At 33.7% G+C, this 21342-nt stretch overlaps 1 protein-coding gene across 1 annotated transcript in view; it reads left to right on the forward strand.

Annotated features, from left to right (window-relative positions):
• Nucleotides 1-228: 228 nt before the first annotated feature.
• The window catches only part of LOC145692507 (protein takeout-like), a 29206-nt gene continuing 8092 nt past the window's right edge, over nt 229-21342 (forward strand). Inside the window, exons 1-4 of the mRNA XM_081767814.1 lie at nt 229-241; nt 8624-8771; nt 15192-15325; nt 21005-21148. Coding sequence (XP_081623940.1) covers nt 229-241; nt 8624-8771; nt 15192-15325; nt 21005-21148 — 439 coding nt within the window. The remainder of the gene's footprint in view (nt 242-8623; nt 8772-15191; nt 15326-21004; nt 21149-21342) is intronic.

Below are 21342 nucleotides of genomic sequence, written 5' to 3' on the forward strand. Positions count from 1 at the left end.
AACCAAAGTTGGAATCGGAAGGCAATTGGAATACGCTAATACTTGTTCCATGGAAAGATCCTGTCGAAGTAGTTGATGATGTGTTGTGGTCTAAATTGTCCAATGCACCGATGGTGTACACATTAGTCATTAATGGAAAGGGACAGACAAGACCCTCTGATTTGGAACATCTGCATGTCACTGCTGCTATCTGATCTTGAAATTTGGATCACACGATTATACACAAAAATGTCTAAGTTATGTAAATTACTGACAATCTTTTTTTCTAGCAAGTAAGAGTGTGTACCTGTAAACCTACATACAGTGGGAGCGGCGGTTAATGAGATATGTTGTGCCTTTTTTTCGTGGTGCTAATCTTCTGTTCTTAAAATTAAAATATATTAATTGACTTATTGTTAGAGCAGTTTGAGAATATGTTATAGAAATTTCTTCTATGTTAAATCCATACAACAGCAATTGAACGAAATTCTTTAGATTTTCTGGAACACTTTCATCTTGACAGTTTTCTGTAAAGTATTCTGAAATTGTTTGGTACTCCCAGTTTATCATATTTCTTCTTAAACACTTTGAACACATTGAGAAGGCAAAAATCTCCTTTTATTTGATCGTTTAGACATGAATCCTTGAGTAATTTCTAGTGTCCTTTCTTTAAATACCAATAACATTTTGCCATCACTGTTTAGTACAATCAGAAATAAAATAAGCGAGGATTTTGTTCTTTAGTCTTGTTTTATTCATTGCTTTTGATAAACTTACCGCTCAACTTATATAGAGTGTGCAGTTCTGACAAATTGAAAATGAAATGAACATTTTCTATTTTACATCCCAAGTGATCTATGAGTTCATCAAATACACATCATCATCTTGACTTTCGGTTTCATTTAAAGATCTGTTCTCCCTTTCCCAACTTCTGTACCTATTTTTATACATCCATAAGCACTGTATGTAGTATGTAGCCTCCATTGCTACCAAGTCTCCTCCGGAAATTTTAGAAAGCAGAAATATATATATATACTCTGATTAGCAAGCCATTTCCTTAAGATTTTTGTCAAATGTAAGTGACAGTTTCTTCTAACCCCTTTCCCAGAATTACAAAAAATATAAACCGGTGGAATTACGTTTCCTCTACTTTCATTTCTCCTCTTACGCTTTGGTTCATTATTTTCTGTTGATTTCTGTTTACTTTTTGTTTTCTATTCTTTTGCGATTTCTCTTTTTAGTTTTGAGGCAACAAACTTCAGTCTGCATTGTTTATGCCACTTCGCTGCATTGTCAATTAGTGTGTTTACTAATTATTCTTTTCCAGTGACAATTTTTTTAGATATCTTCTAAGTTATCGAAATCTTTATAGGTCCTCAGGAATTCTGAACACGAATCGCGTAGAAAACACTTAATAAACACATAATTTCAAATACTGCAAGGAATGATATTTTTCAACTTAAAAGGCACACTACACTTTTAATGTGTTCACAGTTACATTATAGTAGCCAATATTATGTATATATATATATATATATATATATATATATATATATATATATATATATATATATAACAGCTAGCTGTTCATGTCTACATAGAACTGCTGCAATGAAAACTCCCATAACAATACTAAGCAATGATTAAACGTAGTTATTATTAAGTAATCACGACAAGAATAAAAACTAAATAATTTAATGATAAAACATTTCTGCCAGATACCGCTAAATTTCACAAAGTTGACCGATTACGCAGTCTTCCTATCTGCACTGGGTTTGTTTCCAAGACTTGTATTTCGACTATTTCTCATCGCATTTTAACGTGTTATACATCAAATTAAAGCTCTTTTTATGCTCTTTCAAACGTTATAGGGTACATGCTTTCATAAAATGGGCCATTTGGGAGAAAAATTCATTCATATGTAAATATGTTTCATAAAATCTTAAATATTTCTAATTTTCTCGTTTTTACCATATTTCCTTGTCTTCATTACTGTTATAATCGATTGCATTCGGGCTTAACTTATAATTTAGAAAAAGAATCATCAAAATCGGACCATTAGTTACCGAGATTAGTTTAAGAAAACGTCACATAAAATCCAATATGGCGGCATATTTCAAAATGGCGACCAGAAAATTTTGGCACCCGACCCTAAAACGAATTGAATACCGAAGTACTTTCAGTCTGCCAAGTTTCATACTTGTGTCCGGTCTGTCACGATCCTATCCTTAACAGACCAGACTATTTAAGATAGTTACATCGTTGAGTAGAAAATAGGAATGTTTGGGCCACTCTATATGACCAATGTAGAAGACAAAATCTCTCGCTGATTAGAAAAAGGGAATAACTACGTTTCTTATTTCCTTCTTCCAGTCACTATAGGATACTACCACAACTGTGAGACTGTGTGTAAGTAGACAACCACTAGAGCCCTCTGCTGACGTTTCGATACTTTGCCTTGTCTTCGCATTGCACAATCTGTAGAGAAGTTTTTGCCCCAATCAGTTACAGATTTACGTGTTTTCAGTGATACAAGTGGTGATCATACAATGCCAAAACTGCAATCACACAATGACATGAATGCTTTTCAGCCTCACCGTGTCATAACGGTTCACAACTATGCAGCAATATTTGCCTGTCAGTGGTCACAGTTTTTAACATGTGGCCGAAATATTGCTATAATCAGATATAATCATTTATTTACCAGCACAATATAACCACATGATTACGAATGCAAGAAATACTGATACTCCATTTCAGGTTTACTAAGTTGTCAATGAAGAAATCTTAGATTTTGAACATTGGTGGTAACCGTTTTACAAGAAATCTTCAGGTAGCGTTGTGGATAAAACAGTGAAATTCCAAGTAAGTAAATAGAGACACTGAGTTTATCAATGGACTAAGAACTGATATTTTTCGATTACTCGAAAGTAATGTCACAAACGTTCCACTGCCAACGTCAAAGGCATACGATTGGCAGGTCTCGATCAATCAGAAAAAGATGAACGATTCTTCACAAATCATTAAATGCCTACCTGACCAATACAAACAGTTTTATAGGATGATCTCTTCATGGAAAACCACTGACCAACAAATTGTAGAAGACGAAGATGGACACGGATAGGACCCTATGTAAAGCCATTCTATTGTGACAACGTATTTTGTTCAGCTGTCTATTATATTACTTTTCTTGCTGTACGAATAACATATGTTGTACAAGAAAACGAACGGTGACAATAAAAGTGTCAGAAGCCTAACATTCGTGATAGTTCGGATACATATATCCAAGATTAACATACAACATTGCATTCAACATGTACATTTTCATAGCTTTTTATCATAAACTGCACAGTACATACCCTACACACAATTACAATTGCGTCCAACTCCAATTGATTGGAAAAAGGGAATATTTTTTCCGTTTTTAAGCTTATCTAACCAATTGCAGTGGTGCAATACAAGATTCTTCTTATTGTCTTAGTGTTTGTTAGTTCTTTTGCTACAAGTAATCAATTATACACTTTTTTGCAAGAAATAGAAACAACGCTTCGGGAAGGTTTTTTTTTAGCGTTTTTGAAAACTTAGGTCTGATGCACTTATTCCCTTTTTCCAATCAGTGATTCAATTGTTTATCACAAAAAATCTCGATTGTAGCAATAATATATTACGCATTCGAATTCGATTCGATTCGAATTGCAGAAATATGTTTTTCGCTATCTATTACCATTTTTACTGTATAGCGATCAAGGTGATTAATTTCAGCAAATTCTGGTTAGAACAGAGGGACAAAATATAAAATGATACTTACTCTTAGAATGGTAAATGAATTCGTAAAATGCGGCGTCGCTATTCTATATGTTTTGCTCTAGATAGACCTATATTCAAACCGAAAGATGCATTGGATTTCCATCATTTTCGGTTTAAGTAGAGAGTTAAGGGTGAAGATTAAATGCATTCTTGGGACGCTTAATCGATTCAGGAAACCGTTTCTCCTTATTTCTTACCATATTCGCAATCAACGTCAAAATCGGAAATAATCACCTCATCATGGAACTCGATTCACAATTTTTAACTTTTCCTAGCCTGAATAGATAATGATGCACAATGTAATTGTTTAAATTACTCCATTTCTCGGACGAACGGACACATGAACTGACAGAGAAAATATATAATAAATGTTTTGGTAAACTAAACTCATTTCATAAAAATATTCAGAAAGTATTAGAATTTGAAGGGGAAAAGAATAATATTAAATATAACAAAATCAGGTGCGAATATGAGAAAACACAAAAACAAAATGTGACCCGTCTATGTGTTACCGCAGTCACAAATTTCTAAGTTACGCACACGCAGACACAGGCGTTGGTAACACCTATCCGTAAATGAAGTGACTTAAATACTGAATTGTACTTTTCGAAGTGCAATTTTTATAGTTTCAAACTACGTGAGAGCTGCGATAATTCAAGCTAATGTGGAATTGACTAACCTCAGATATTTGGGGCTTGAGCTAAGATTTTCTGTCAAATGAAGGGCAGTGCTGTACTTACAGTTGTAAAGGCGTGAGGTAGTGGCTAAATGATCCTATATTAATTGCTGTAGAGCACGTTCAATCTTGTATTCTCGGATAATCTAGGTTCGGATAATAGAGGTTCTACTGTATGTTTTGCACATTTTTTAAACGTCTATGTTAGTTCGTCCAACCGTCTGACCAAATGGTCTCCTGTCTCGTGGCAGGTATCAAGGGAAGAACAGTGAAGGATATCGATTTTTTTTTTTTTTTTAATAATGAGTTCAATCCCCAAGAATATGTTTGTTTCTCTTTTTAAGCCCTCTATCCAAACCGAAAGCGGAAGAAATTTACCATTTGTGGTTTTAACGTCGGTATACATGGAATAAAAACGTTAATAGCTACAAGGAATATTACGAAATGGATTTAGCATTCCAAAAAGAGGTTTCTTTTCTACACTTATCCGTCTATCGTCTATCCGAAAATTTGCTACAATTTTCGATTTCAATATTCAGTTCCTTAGAGCACAATCATAACATAGATTTTATAATTTGTTTAGGAATTAGATTTCTGGCCTTTTAGTATCTATGGCATGTTAGCCAGTCATGTATGAGGGATGACGTCTCTTGGCAATCACACTATCCGAAGAAAGGGAATGAAGGAATGACTGGGAAAGGAAGGATGCGGACTGGAACCAATATATAAGTACCATCATGACATTTGTCTTGTCTGAATGAGAAAAATCCAGGAAAACTTCACTCACGATGGCTAGCTTGGAAAACCGTTTTTTAATACCTCTTCAACCGAGTGTCGCCACAGGGAATCGAACTTGGGACTGCTACGAGACGAGATGAAAACTTTTGCGAGTACATTACGCGGTGTAATTTATCGGTATCATAAAGTCAGAAATTGATTTTCCATATGGATTCAGCGAAGAAAATATATGAGAAAATCATATAGAAGTATGATTTTACTCTATAGTATATGTACTATCGGTTCAAAATTATGATATTCTTTGAGAAGATTTTTAGGGCAATTTATCAAGATATCTTCTTCAATGTGAGGAAACAATGTGTTTCATTAAAGTATAGGATTTACTTCTATCAACATCTGATGTTTAGATTAAATAAGTGTGTCACTGAATAGATGATTTTTGTACAAGGTGCTGTTTACTATCAAAAATAATAAATTTAAGGTAAATTTCTGGAGTTGAATATTTGAAAATTGTCCGAAACTAAAACTCACCGAAAAAGTTAACTATCATTTGTGTATTTTTCATGAAATATAACCAATGCTCTCTCTCTCTCTCTCTCTCTCTCTATATATATATATATATATATATATATATATATATATATATATATATATATATATAATATCAGTAATCTTTTTCTTCTGGAGGTAGGTATATTAATCCTAACGTCTCAAATATTGATTCTCCTGTTGGTTTCGGAATTATGTAGCAGTCAGATAGCGTTCCCTGTTGTACAATTCCAGCAGTTGTTTAATTTAGGGGAAACCGTCTCTAAATATGATGTTTTCAATCTAAAATGAAGAATGAAGGATTTTTTTTAAAAATCGAACGAGCCGTTTGGGCTGTACACTCTTTACGCGCCCAATGAAAATGCAACGTTGCCATTTTCCTGCACCCACAACATAAGTGAATGAAGTTACCTTATTTTACGATAATGCGTCCATGACAAGCCCCATTTCAAACATGCCTCCATTCATTAGATTGAAAACATATTTGGAGACGGTTTTCCCTTTTACGTTTTGTTGTAACTCTGATGGTAACAGAATTACATTCTATTAGGGTATTTTTGAGACACTCTGTATATATATATATATATATATATATATATATATATATATATATATATATATATATATATCAGTTAACTGATTTAAGGAAGGTTCCTCAGAAGCTTAATTTCCCTGTTTACTACTGTTTTACTTCATTTCGCTGTCTTTCCATTAACTTTTTTTTAAGAACAGGGACACGAACATAGAAACATCGAGGACTGTTAAATTTACAAAGGCCCTCTCACCGGGGTATCGAACCTGGGACGAAGTACACCAAAGGTGCACACGCTCGTCACTTGAACAGCGGAGAGGACAGTCATATTGTAACGATAATCTAATTATTATTTACGGAATATGTAAACTTACCTAAGTATTTTTCTTTAAAAAGAAAATAATCCAAAAAAAATCTTATGCGCATGAGTAAAAACAATTGCGGTTTTTCCAGTTGAAATATCTTGCCATAATCTACAATTGATAATGAAAAAATTATCCTTATTTCAATAGCAATACATTTCCGTCTGTGCGTCATACTATTTCCTAATTCTTAACTATCGAGATAATGGGGTCGCTACGTGCGCTGCGTGACACTTGTCAATATATGATGCTAGTTGTTATTGCTTGATTCTCAATAAATTAAATTAACAATGTTGTGTACAACGAATTCCGTGGATAAGTGTGTAAATATATTATGGAGTTTGGGTTAATTTGTGTACAAACACAGGAACAAATAAATACATAAATTTGTTAAATGTAAACAATTGGAGCTTTTACTTAAGTATGATCTCAACCTATAGTACATTAGAACATTTTAGTAAATATGATTTAACCTATAGTGTATTAGTACTTTTATTTACGCATGATTTTAACCTATAGTGTATTTAAACTTTAATTTAGCAAGATTTTAACCTATAATTTATTAGAGATTTTAATTAAGCATGATTTTAACCTACAGTCTATTAAAGCTTCTAATTTAGCATGAGTTTAACCTATATTGTATTAGCATTTTATTTAAACATGATTTTAACCTTTAATGTATTAGAGCTTTTAATTCAACATAATTTTAACCTATAGCATATTAGAGCCTTTAACTAAGAATGGTTTAACCTATAGTGTATTAAAGCTTTTAATTCAGGATGATTTTAACCTCAAGTATATTAGAGCTTTTAATTAAACATGACTTTAACTTATTGTGTATTAGAGCTTTTAATTAAAAATGATTTGAAACTGTAGTGTAATTAAGAATGGTTTTAAAATATAATGTATTAGAACTTTTAATTAAGCATGATTTTAACCTATGGTATATTAGAGTTTTAATTACGCATAATTTTAACCTACAGTGAATTAGAGCTTTTATTTCAGCATGATTTTAACCTAGAATGAATCATAACTTTTAATTAAGCATTATTTTAACCTTTAGTGTATTAGAGCTTTTAATTATGCATAATTTTAACCTACAGTGAATTAGAGCTTTTATTTCAGCATGATTTTAACCTAGAATGAATCATAACTTTTAATTAAGCATTATTTTAACCTATAGTGTATTAGAGCTTTTAATTAAGCATGATTTTAACTTATAGCGTACCTCTGCCCGTAGATCTGGAAGGAAAACCATATAATGTTTTGTAATATAAAACGAAAATCACTTGAGTCGTTTGTTTCAAAAATCCTCCGGGAAAATCTTATAAGAGTTAACTGCCTATTTTAGATATTTTACGCAAGAAGAATGACTTACACTATATTAAAAGATAATAATGAAATACGGATCTATGCAAATAAACAAAATCCTTCAACTGTTTTCGAGATAAATATCACTTCTTTCCCTAAATTCAATCTTGAATAAAGTACACTTTTTCGTGAGATATAAATACAATCAGAAACTTCACTGGAGAAAATTAAAGTTTGATTCTAATAATACATCGAACTCTATGGCACTAAGTGTGTTTACACAGATCGAGATGACGGACAAACAGATATCTGGAAACCGTTTTCTTGGCATATAGGTCCTCTAAACATGTAAATCTATTGAATCTCGAATTAGATTTAAAAAGAAACATACTATCGCCAATGGAAAGTGAAAACAAAGAAGGAAAAAGTAATATGTCTTCATAGCAAACTATCATTTGAAAGTTTTATTATGTTTGAAAATAGTGTTTCTGAATACATGCTTTCTAAAACTGTGATAATTCATTTTAAGGGCCGTGCTGTAATAGAATGCTTACATCTGCAGCGTGGGATCTCCTTTTTCGATCCTAGCTCCCAGCAAGTGTAATCATATCATGTCCATTAGCCTCGGTGCATAACTGTGAAAAATTAAATATTTTATTTTCATTTCAGGCTTAAAAGAATATGGAACTATAAAATTTAATCCACTTGTAGTGCCTAAAATAGAGATTAATGCTAAAAGGGATCTTGTTGGATTTGATGCTACAGGAGAAAACATTACAATTGAAGGATTTGAAAATCTGAAACTGACTTATCTCCGGTAAGTTTTTTCTTTGTAAAATAAGGTCTGTCAACATTAACTCTCACTGATTAACATTTGCTAACTAAGTTTGTCTGTCAACATTAACTCTCACTGATTAACATTTGCTAACTAAGTTTGTTTAGATCAACTTTCCGTTTCGAATTATAATTCCAGTACATTTATTGCGAAACACATAAAATTGATGTTGTAAGTAAATGTTAATATTTATTTTAAAGTGTGAGCCTAATAAAGAATCGTTAAGAAATCATTAAGTGAACTTATGCTTCTATGTCCATTATTTTATTTTTGTATGAAAATGCATTGATTTTAACTTTAGTTTTAAATTACAAGGAACAGTACCGTGCCGTGGGTTGGGCAAGCGGGGCGACGGCAGCGGGCGCCGAAGTAAGGGGGCGCAAAATTCAGAAAAAAGAAGGAAAAAGTAAAGTTAAAATTACTTGGAATATATGTATGCGGGCGCCGTCGTGTACTCCAGTCCCGAGCCCTGATTTTCCATGGCACGGCACTGACAAGGAATACTTTGGAACTTCAAAACGGAATCAGCAAAATCAGCTTTAGATGCCTTTAAAGCGTGACATTTTCAAAAATTGTAGCTGCTATTAGCCTTAAATAACAAAGCTAAGGCACAACAAAGTTCGGAAATCGTGAATCCAGACAATAGTAAAATTTTAGAGATAAGTCCAATATCCTCATCTGCATGTATTCAATCAGCAAAAAACTTGATAAATATAGTACAAACTAGTTATATGTACTATTTATAACTGTTACTATCTATCTGGAAAGTAATTCAGTATTACCAAACGAATAAAAGTTTAGACCTTATATTAAATCAGTTATTTCATTCTCAGAAAGCTACTTAATGGTTAAAAAAAATCGCATGATTAATGGATGTGTCTTGTACTTATTGCTCATATCCATTTGAAGATATTTGGATAAATATTTATAAAAATTCGATTTTTATTATCATGATCCTCAAATCCTAGTTCACCGTAACATCGTAACTTTGTCCACCAGCAGCTACGCCTTTGCAAAAGGGCACGCTTTTAAGTTGATCAACTGGAGATCAGCGTACCTTTCAAGCTCTATGCCCATATGAAAAACAAATCACTGTTTAAAGTGAAGTCCTATCCATACCACTACTTGGAGTGTCATTCGAAGCATTAATACCGCTGGAAATACAAGTCGGAAACACGCATACAGAGAGCACTGTTTCAGTCACTTAAAAACAAAGAAAAAAAAGAAGAAAAGACTGAAATGCCAATTCTAGTCAGCTTTTCCCTTTTTCTTGTTTTCCTGATTTTGCTGGTACATCAAGGGTTCATAGACAGAGATTTAAAAAAAAAAAAATAGAAACACACTAAAACTATGACATAACAGATTTTGCTATCTGCAGCCTAATACCTTAAGAGTTTTTCAAACTATGGTCCTCAACGTCTGCTTTTGTAGTATTCTTAGATTTAACATTAGTCAGAAAAAGAAAACAGAGAAAAAGAAATAAAATTAAAGTGTATTGCATATCATAATAGATAAGAATGTCGAATACAGTTTCGCAATTACATAAAGAAGAGTCCTTCACTTGAAATAAAATGAAGTGAAAATTTTAAGTTTTACATCCTATGTTGATGCCGGCTGGGTTAAAGGAGACAATGATGATGAGAAATGAATGAAAATGGTGGAATGAAGAAAGTGGGAAGAAACGGAAGAACCCTGAGAAAACCACGCACATGGTGCTTGTTTACCACAAAGCTCAATTGGCGCCAGCTGGGATTGAACCCGCGACCCCCTACAACAAAGGCGCAAGTCCGAGCCACTTTTTTTAAAAAAAAGTTAATTGATTCACCGAACATACCACATTAACTTGCTTAATTACTTATTACTGTGTTTCTACTTAATTTTAGCTGTTCTCTACTCGTTTAGCTCGCTTTACCAGTAATCTAAACCGACATAGACACGAACACAAAAATATCGAAGATAGTTAAAATTCCAAAGGCTCTCTCATCGGGAATCCAACGCGAGACCCCATACACCAAAGACGCACGTGCTAGTCACTAGACCAGCGGCGAGAGCACAACCACTGAGCCACCGCCGCGGCCCCTAGTCTTTCACTTCTTCTCCCAGGATTGACATTATATGATATTAAATTATAGGGTATCCATTCTACCATGAAAATCGTGTAACCGTGAATTACTAATATATTTCGCATACCATGAAGAAACCTGGAATAAATTGTGAATTTCGTTATCAAACCTATACCCTCTTAAATTAATGCTTAAAATTTAGCAGAAGGCACACTGGGAGGTTTTTATTGTCGTTGTGCGATCAGAAATGTTATTTTTATAGTTCTTGACTATGAAATTAAAAATTTTTGAACTGTGAATCCACGAAAAACCCGTGAATTCGATTACTTATTTTGAGTGGGACCTCTGTATTACTCTAGGTATTCTATGAAATATTGTTGATAGCCTTCAATTAGTAAAATAAACTATATGTAATGGGTGGGTGAAAGTAACTAGGTGTTTTCAGGGGCGGATACAGGACGGACTTCTGCGTGGGGCGATGGGTTGTAATACTGCTACTCGTCTCCTCTTCTGAAGGGGGCAATTGGCCCGATCGCCCCCCGCTGGACCCTCCCCTCGGTGTCTTTAATACTTTATAAAAACTATAATGTTAGTTATTTCATGTTGAATACAGTGCCGTAATGTAAAGTATTTATTAGAATTTCACGTTATCTGTTACGCTTAATTCAATCGTTGACTATTGGAAGCAGCACATGCAATGTAAACAAACACGATAATCTTAGCTTATTCATAAATAGATAAGCAGGCGCTTATCTATTTATGAATGAGTTAAGATTATTGCACATTATGAAGTGCAGTGATAGTGGTCTACAACGAATGGGACTTATGATACAATTCGTTCACAGACAATTAAGAACTTCACAGACAAAGTCAAAGACGTAAAAAGAATTGGTCGCCTATCAGATCACGGTCGGAGAAAATGTGACAGGATTTCAAGAAATGTTACCTGCAGCCCAAAAAGCCAACACGCCAGACATCTCGTGAAATTAGGTTAGCAAGGCATGCAATAACTGTGGGTTTGCATGTGAAAAACTCAATTTTCGCCCATGGGAAACCCCCAAGTGTTGAAATTCGAAAACTGTGACCGAAGTATGGAATTGGGGAAATAAGTGCTGATCTGACAGAAAGATTAACCACGACTGCTTGCAAATATTTTATGCAGTGACTAATGGGCTATATTCCGTTTTGAGTTTTGTCAATACCCATAACTAACGTTACTGGACGTCACATGATGATAATCCCAAAATAACTGTTAAGAGGATGCAAACTCGTCCCAAAGTGACCGAGTGGTGCTGAATAAGATTCGTTGGCTTGTGCGTAAAACCATGAACGACGACCGTTATCTTCAGATACTTCAAGGGTACAATATCAGAATAGAAAAACATCGATGACCTTATTTTCATGGAAGATGGTGCAATACTCCATTTTGCAGTAATTGTTCACGAGCAATTGAACCAGAAGTTTATTGGACGTTGGCTTGGATGACATGTGCCTGATGGATGGTGTGCAAGAAGTCCAGATCTCACTCCGTTGATTTTTTCTTATGGTGCTACACTTAGAAGAAGATGTACAAGTCTAGAAAATATACCGTGCACAGTGAAGGAACTGGAGGCACGAATTTAAGAGTTTATTATCTACATCTCAACTGACTTCGTTCAGGAAAGAATGAATTGTATCCTGGTTGTTTAGGAAGCCGGTAAACAACACAACTACCTATGTTGAGACTTAAAATATTATTTTATTTTTCATATCTAACAAACGATATGTAGATTTCGCCAAAACATAATTGTTTTACTGAATTTTTCTATGTCCCTTAATATTGTCAGTTTGGCTAGAGAACGTTTGAAGTAATAGTAATGAAAATAATGAGGAGAAAATAACAAGACTTTGCTGTTTGAAATACTCAGATATTTTTTTGTTACTTAATACAATGATAGATTTAGAACAAAACAATACCTTCGCAAATACAGAAACTTCATTAGTGAAAACATTTTTCGACCAAAAAAAAAAAAAAAAATTCTGAAAAATAAGAGTTGCTAAGAAGTTCGTTATCCATCAAAGCAACTGAAGGAGATATCTGCAGTTGTTTCGGTAGCCATTCGTGTTGAGCAGTTTCTTATTGTCGTGTTGCAATACTTTTGAACCTGGTTCGAATCCCTGTTTTTTTTTATTTTTTCTAAATTTTCTGCTATTCTTGCTATAAAGTATTTTATTATGCGTATTTCGCGGGGGTGATTGACAAATTTGTAACTTAAGCAAAAGTAATAAGTCACACAGTCGTAAAACGTTTTCTATGTTTCTCAACGTAATTCCTTCTTAGTGCAAGTCAGTTTTTATATTGATAAAAAAAAAAAAAAAAAATCGGCGTTCTAGTGTTTAAGAAATCATTAACAGGAATACTAACTCCTCTGTCACTAGTAGAACGTAATTCATTATTGTAAAGATAGAACATCTTCATTTTTATCCTTCTATTCAAGCTTAACGTGTAATACTTGTTTTTAGTTTCTACATTGATCGCTATGAAGAAACATGATAATAGATAGTTAGAAGTAGACTCTTTATATCGATTCAGTATCATAGGAACGCATTATATTTCTTTCCTTATCTTTATAGAAAAACTGGAAGCTCTAATATATATATACGGTAGTGAGAATGCTTTCATACGAATTCAGCGACTAACAACAAGTTATATCTTTGATCTTATCCCTCTATTGTAACTGAAAGTTATAAATCTACCACTTTTCATTTTAATAGTAAACTTCATAATTTGGAAATTACCGTTTTCTTCACAATATACAACGAAACTCACTTGCTCATTGAAGGGAAAATGTTGAACGGAATTATAATTTAAATTGTCAATTAATAGCACTGATAGGACTAGAGAGTGTTAGCCTCTATAACGGATTTATAAGAAATCTACTAATTATTACTATTAGTACTACTGCTGTTTCTATAATTGCCCGGCACTCTTTATTTGACCCTAGATGGCTTAACCTGAAAATAAAGGGACTTTTCATTGTAATCACCATCTTCTTCTTCTTAAGTAAATCCTACACTTATTCTTATTTATAAAGGGGGGCCGCGGTGGCTCAGTGGTAGAGTGTTCACCTCTGGTGCTTGAGGTTCCGGGTTCGATCCCAGCCCCCGTCAAGTGAACATTGCGGTTGACAAACACCGTGTGTGTGGGTTTTCTCGGGGTTCTCCCGTTTCCTCCCACTTTCTTCATTCCATCATTTCATTCATCACTCATCACCACCGTCTCCTTTAGCCTACCCGGCATAACCGTGGGACGTAAAACTCAAAGATTTCATTTCATTTTCTTATTTATAAATGTCGGTTATTTCATTTTGAATAGAAACCAGCAGCCAATGCAAGTATTGGTGTTTCATAGAGGTTCTTACATATTTATTATTATTATTACTAGTATTAGCTTTGAAACCTGGATTTGCCCAACTGCAGCTGTAATACGGTAGAAATGGTGAAAAGAATGCGATTGGAAACTGTTATACGTGAGATATTAGGATAAGAATCATACAAGGTCAATTACTAGTAATGTAGCATTGGACTGATCGTTCCGGTCTTAAAGTATCATAAAATATATGATCGAATTCACTTGCAGAAATCCTCTGATAAAAGTATTCCATTTTATTCAATATATAAATAGAACAACCAGATTTAGTGTTAAGGTAGATTCTATTTTGTTCTGAAAGTAACATTGCATTAAATAACAAAATAGAAGGTGGATATTTCAAACAACAAGCAGCAAAATGTTGAGATTGCTTTACAACTCTGACTCTTCGAATACACTATTGCCTAACTTTCTATTTTAAGGGATTTGAAAAAAATTAGGCCTGCAAATATATTTTAGGGAAGTGCACATATTTTCCAATAAATAATGAATATTATAGAACATAATTATAACAGTTTCAATACGTTTTTATTTTCACTTCCTTAGTATTTTCTTCTATTAATAGAAAAATTGACAGAATTTCAACAGTGCTTTAAAATATAGCCTAAAATTATGCTGATATTAGCAAAACTCAAAGCACCAAAAAATGATAAATTTGTTTTGAACGGGGAAGAGGGTAACCTGTTGGGGTCCATAGAGCATTCTGACAAATACAAATGTCTCCCTTTTGAAAAAAGTCAGAAAATGTGCCATAGATCGTTCCATAATATCTCCGCTCGTTATAAAAGGTCGTTCAGAATGTCTTCCAAAAATCCCCTTTCAAGCTTTCGCAAACCCATTTTAGTTGTGAAGATGTATTGTTAGCCATGACCAAAATAATTCAGATTTAAGATAAACATTATATTGAGTATTTTTATTTTTATTTTTCAGAGTGGATCCAAAGAACATGAGATTTGTATTTAATTTTTACTTCCCGTATTTTCACAGCAGAGCATATTGCAAAATGAATGGAACATTTTTATTTTGGTATTTTGAAGGAGATGGTCCTTCTTTCATAAACATAAGTAAGTATTTTTTTTCATATCCAATTTCAGTAGTTGCTTATTCTAATCATCTTGAAACGATAAAATATTTTACTTTGAATCTCATTTCATTTTCGTATTTAACATCCTTCTTTAGCATCTACATTGTTGAACTCGTAAACCTGTAACTTTATGTGGGATCCGGAGTACGTGTATTCCATTAGGTTTCCCGCATTAAAGGCACGAACTAACTGCTGACTCATGAGAAAACTTATGTCTTTCCGAATTGATCAGTGCTGGCTTTTAAAAAGTAGGAGTGTCACGTGTACACCACAAGAAGCAGTTTAGATTATGGTGTGATATTTTCTCTATATCAAAATCGGAGATTTCTACCACTTCAGATTTTAATAGCCTGATGAGAGTAAAGATATATATTATTAGCAAGCTTGATTACATAATATCACCGCTATCTATTATCATTTTTCCTTATAGTGACCAATGTTAAAGCTTGAAGTGGTTGAGTATTGCCATTTCCGGTTTGAATAGATAGTTAAGAGAAGAGATGGTACCTATTCTTAGGACGTTAAATTATTTTTAGAAAACTCCTTCTCCCTATCTCTTGTTGTTTTCGCTCTATGTATATGCATCAATCTTGAAATCAGTAATTGTAGTGGGCTTCTATTACTTTCGGTTTTAGTAATAAGTTAAGGACAGAAACGAAACGTATTCTGGAGACGCTTAATCGATGACAGAATACAGCTTCTCGCTATATCTTGCCGTTTTCGATCTATACAGTAGTGGTCAACGTAAAAGCCGGACATACTTGAGTTCCACCAATTCCGGTTTAAATATAATCGCAATCAACAAACATGATTTATAACCTTTGACTGCGCACATCCTGGCTGCAATTGATGATGATCCATTATGAAGTTTTCTAATTTTTTTTTCTACCAGGCGGACGGACACATGGAGAAGACCTGTGTATATAAAACAAGGCCTGAGTGAGTGACTGAGTCAACGCCCAGGCTAAACTGCCTAAGCTAGAAACTTGAAATTTAGACAGGGCATAGGATTTGTATTGTAAGGTACCCCTAAGGAAGTATTATACTTTTTGTATATTCGACGAGGAAGAGAAAAGAATTGTAAGATTATTAATAATATTATAGTAAATGTCCATATTTCTGAATCTCTGAAGTTTAGAGGCATGAAATTTGATATTTGAACTCCTCATTTAAAATAATTTGACACTTAGTTCACCGTTCTTTGGTATTTTCCTAACACAAAACAAAACAAAACAAAAAACAAAAAAAACAAAAAAAAAAATCGGGCAGAAAAAGAAGTAGGGTGGCAATTATTAAAATAAGATGCCCATATCGTCCCCAGAAGCAGAAAGGTGCTAAGCGTCAATTCCTTGATTTCCAACTAAGTGCATATCCTGACTACCCATTTCATGTTTAATGTTGTGGAGAAATAGCAGGGACAATATAAAAGGTCTGCAGTGAAAACCGAATTCTAGAAGCAAGAAAGAATTGGAATTAAGTACTGTTTCATTCGTTTTTAGTCATCCCCTTAAAAAAATCATTTTGGCGCTTACCAGCTTTCTGTTTTCTGTTGGCTATATGTGAAATTCCGTTAAGATTAGGGACATGAAATTTAGTGTTTAGGCTTTTAATTTAAAATAATTAAAGACGTGTTTCAGCGTGATTTAGTATTTTCCTCGCAAGCGAACAAGAATTGTGATAAGAGAAAAAAGTCTAGATTGCATTTTCCAAAATAAGATGCCATATCTCGAAATATATATATATGAGTTCACATATATATGAGTTTAATAAACCAAACTTCTTTAAATCTCTCCAATTTTAACATTTAAACAAAAAGACAGAATTCTACATAAGAACAAAATCATGAATAAATCCTATTAATGGTAAATTAAATTCCTTTTAATCTGAAAGTAGAAATAATATTGTAATGTTATCTAAAACTATATCCAGAGAATGATACTAAGAGTTTGAACCTTTCCTGAAGTCCTCAAACTTACTGAACACATTCATCCTGAAAATGTAGGTCTCTTTCCTAAACAATATCCCCTTTCCTAATTCTTCTGAAATTGTTTTCTGAATACGGCTAGAACCAACACACCTCTGGTTTGGTGCTGAGGCATGATAGCCGAGGTCTCTTGGGGGCAGAACAATATGGAGGGAAAAATGTCATAGATATATTATTGTGGTTGATCTTGTATGATAACTTTTGAACCTGGCAACTAAAGCGGATGCAAGCTTCTGATGTATTTCGAAAGTCACGTTTACAGTAAGCCATTTCCTTTGTAATCTCGGTGTGGCATAAGGACGTCTCGACTCAAGTACTCTGATTTGGAAATGAATTCTAGTAAGAGTCTAACATAGATCAGAGTATCAATTTAATAGGCTATTTCAAAATGAACTGTTTCCTAGTATTTGCCGTTATCGAATGATTAAAATTTGGCAATATCATACTTAGTTTAGCAGTTCTTGTTTAATTTTCTCGAAAGACCATTGTTCAATTTCAGATAAGACTGAAATAATTTGAATCGCATATTAGGTTATATAAGATGCACCTTGATATGTGCGTAGTCAGAGATGCAACAGAAAGAAGTGTTACACGTACATCTGTGACGTATACCAACTAACAAGCAAGTGTTTGATGGGCTAAAGTTCTCTCGCCTTAATTTTGTTTTAAAAAAGTAGTACGTTAAAATTCATGGTGTAGTATATATGTACTAGTCTTGTCAGTTTCTGAGAAGAATATGATTTTTTTTCTTTAATTTTGCATTCTCGTAAGTTGCACTACTATTTTGAAAGTTGAAGCAGGTAGAAACACAAGTAAGGCTGACGATGAAACTCATACCGCAGATTTATTATACACTATTCAGAACATGACTGTATATAGGCCTAAATGAAAACACTTTCAGCATTACAGAATAATTCCAATCTCGATAAACTAGTATGGTGTGAAATCTGCATGTTGTGCTATCAGAGTCTTTGAATGTCAATATATGAGGACCATGACCACCAAATGGCTTATCAACCGTGAATTTCACTACATGTTCCATGATCAGGCAATGGTAACGGTACAGACACTAAGCAAAGGTATACACCATTAATAAGGTTTGCATATTACGAGATACATAAGGTGAGCTATTCTTGTATTAAAATATGCCGTCTGGAATTGTCTGAACGGAAGGTATTGCCCCAGAATACATTGGCTAAGTACTATACTGCTGAAATATGCCATCGGAAGTTTTCTCAAAGAAGCCTTGGCCTCTAGAACTCCCTGATCTCGCAAATGAAATCACCCTCAATAAGGGTATCAGCCGAGATCGTGTATTGTATTCAATAGCGCCACATACCATCGAACTTGCAGTTAGGCCAGCATGATGGTGGATGATTGTGTTGTTAGATAGGGCACTAGCTGGTCGGGATAGTTTATAATTGTGATGGATGTTCCTTACATTGTAGGTAAGCATTCAATTTGGAACAAATGATTCAGCCTAAATCATATATTAGGATTTCTACATGTTTGCATAGTTTTTGCAAAGGATTAATCTACACCGTAATATATTACTATCTATTTATAGTTTGAGTTTACTACCTCAAATATTATGAGTATCAGAAATCATAATAAATATTGTAACTAACATGATAGCAGCCGTTTGCATGTTAGCTATTGATTGCACTTTAGTAGTGGCATTGTGAACGATAGGTATCTTTTACAAACTAAGATTAGCTTAAGAAGCTACCATTTAACAACTACATATAAAAACAACACATGCTTGATAGTTTTCCGTCACCACGGTAACGCCTAATGCATTAAATTAGAGCAACTTGTTTGAAAACAAGATCAGTTTATAATTTAGTACACTGTCGATTGCTCCAAACCCCTACTGAAGCAGAGGAGTCTGCGATTCTTTATCAATGGAAGACGACATAATAGAATGTGTGCCAACATTCAAGCGTTCATCAGACATTGTCGAACTGTAGATGAAGATAAGTAAACACCTACTACATCCTCCAGCGTCGGATTTAAATACTGTGGACAACGCGGAACGTACCATCCCGTTTACGTAGAAACATTTTGTGTATTATTGCGTAGTGTAATCATTTTACTCGCTCTATTGTCCGATCGTTACTTCCTATGCTTCTTAATTCGACACACGCAACACCGTCCTGGTTGTATGCTTTGTACGCACACTAATTTCATGGTAAGAGGAGATAACTAGTAATAATCCTTTTCGAATGGGCATATATTGTACTTTTTGAAATACGTATATAAGACATATTTAAGTTTACCTATATGTCTCCTGTTCATCTTTTTAAAGAGCTTATGAAATAAATAAAATATGAAAAATATCGAAATGAAACAAAGCTCTTGCGCAGGAACATTTTTTTTAAAAATTTCGTTTCGAAAATAGCTAAGGTAATAAGGGTAGACGAAACCTATATTTTTAAGGAGATTGGTTTACTACATTTCATTAACATATTTATCCTTGTTTACTAAATTTCCTTTACATATTTATCCTTGTTTACTAAATTTCCTTTACATATTTGCCCTTGTTTACTAAATTTCCTTTACCCATTTACCCTTGTTTACTAAATTTCCTTTACATATTTGCCCTTGTTTACTAAATTTCCTTTACATATTTACCCTTGTTTACTAAATTTCCTTTACATATTTGCCCTTGTTTACTAAATTTCCTTTATATATTTGCCCTTGTTTACTAAATTTCCTTTACATATTTACCCTTGTTTACTAAATTTCCTTTACATATTTACCCTTGGTTACTAAATTTCCTGTACATATTTACCTTGTCTGTGCGTGTATCCGTTCGTCCGGGAGACACAAAAGCTTAGAAACTATTTGAAGGATCATCATCTATTTTGGCCAGGATTTAGAGCAGCGTTTCCAACCAGTGTGCCGCGGCACACTGGTGTGGCGGGAATGGGCCGCTGGTGTGCCGCGAGTAAATCGAAACAAAAATATTAAAAAACTAAAGTGTATTTTTAAAAACTTCAGTCCTATATTCCATTGCATTTTTTTTCTACCTTTAAATTAGAATGAAAAATAAGCATAATGATTTACTACGGAGAAAATCAGTGATCGAGCTTTCTTCTCTGAGAAGGAGATCAGTAATCACGAAAAAAAAAATACCACGGTATTTATATTTACAAATAATAATATCTATGAGTGTACCGCGAGAATTCAAGTTACACCCATAGTGTGCCTCAAGTTGAAAACAGTTGGGAAACGCTCATTTAGAGTGTCAAACTATAGGGAACGAATTCCTTAATGGAGGCGATATTCAAACTAGAAGTTCTAGATATTAAACATTTTCGATTTTAACATTGATCACTATAAAGCAAGAACGAAAAGTGATTTCTCTAATCAAGTAAGCATTCCAACCCTTAATTACCTGTTGCAATCGGAGGTTATAGTACATTCAAATGGGTATCTTTACTTTCATCCCAGGCCTTGCGAAAGATAGCCAGCATCAAATAGGGAACTACCTTCCTATGTGTTTGTATGTCTGTAAACAGATTTTTCCATAGAAAGCAATGGCCTAGAGCGACCAAAACGTTGGATACTGATAAATCTTCACACCAGCCGTTTTTTTTTCTTTCAATATAACTAATGCAATTCATATTTCACGTAAGACAAAAGACCATAACTTTCGCTTTTGTTTTGCAGAGCATTGTCGTTTCTACGTAAGCATTAACGGAGAGCCAGTGTTCCGAGATGGAGTCAAATATATGAATGTAACGAAGGTAGTAGTGGACACGGAAGAAAAGGAAAAGTATGGTTACGTACAGAATCTTCTTGGTGGTGGATTTGGTAAGTAAGGATAGGGAATTATTAAACTGTTATTTATTTTATATTTGTTGCTTTCAGTATTAAATTCATTGTCTGTTGGTTTTTACGAATATCAAATTTATATCTCAATAATAGACTATGTAGAATTTAAGATAGTTTAAACTATCACAAAGCTTTAACTATTTATATACATTTCCATTAACAATAGATAACTT

Source organism: Thermobia domestica, chromosome 8, assembly GCF_964235325.1.
Source record: "Thermobia domestica chromosome 8, izTheDome1.hap1.1, whole genome shotgun sequence".
Lineage (NCBI taxonomy): Eukaryota > Metazoa > Arthropoda > Insecta > Zygentoma > Lepismatidae > Thermobia > Thermobia domestica.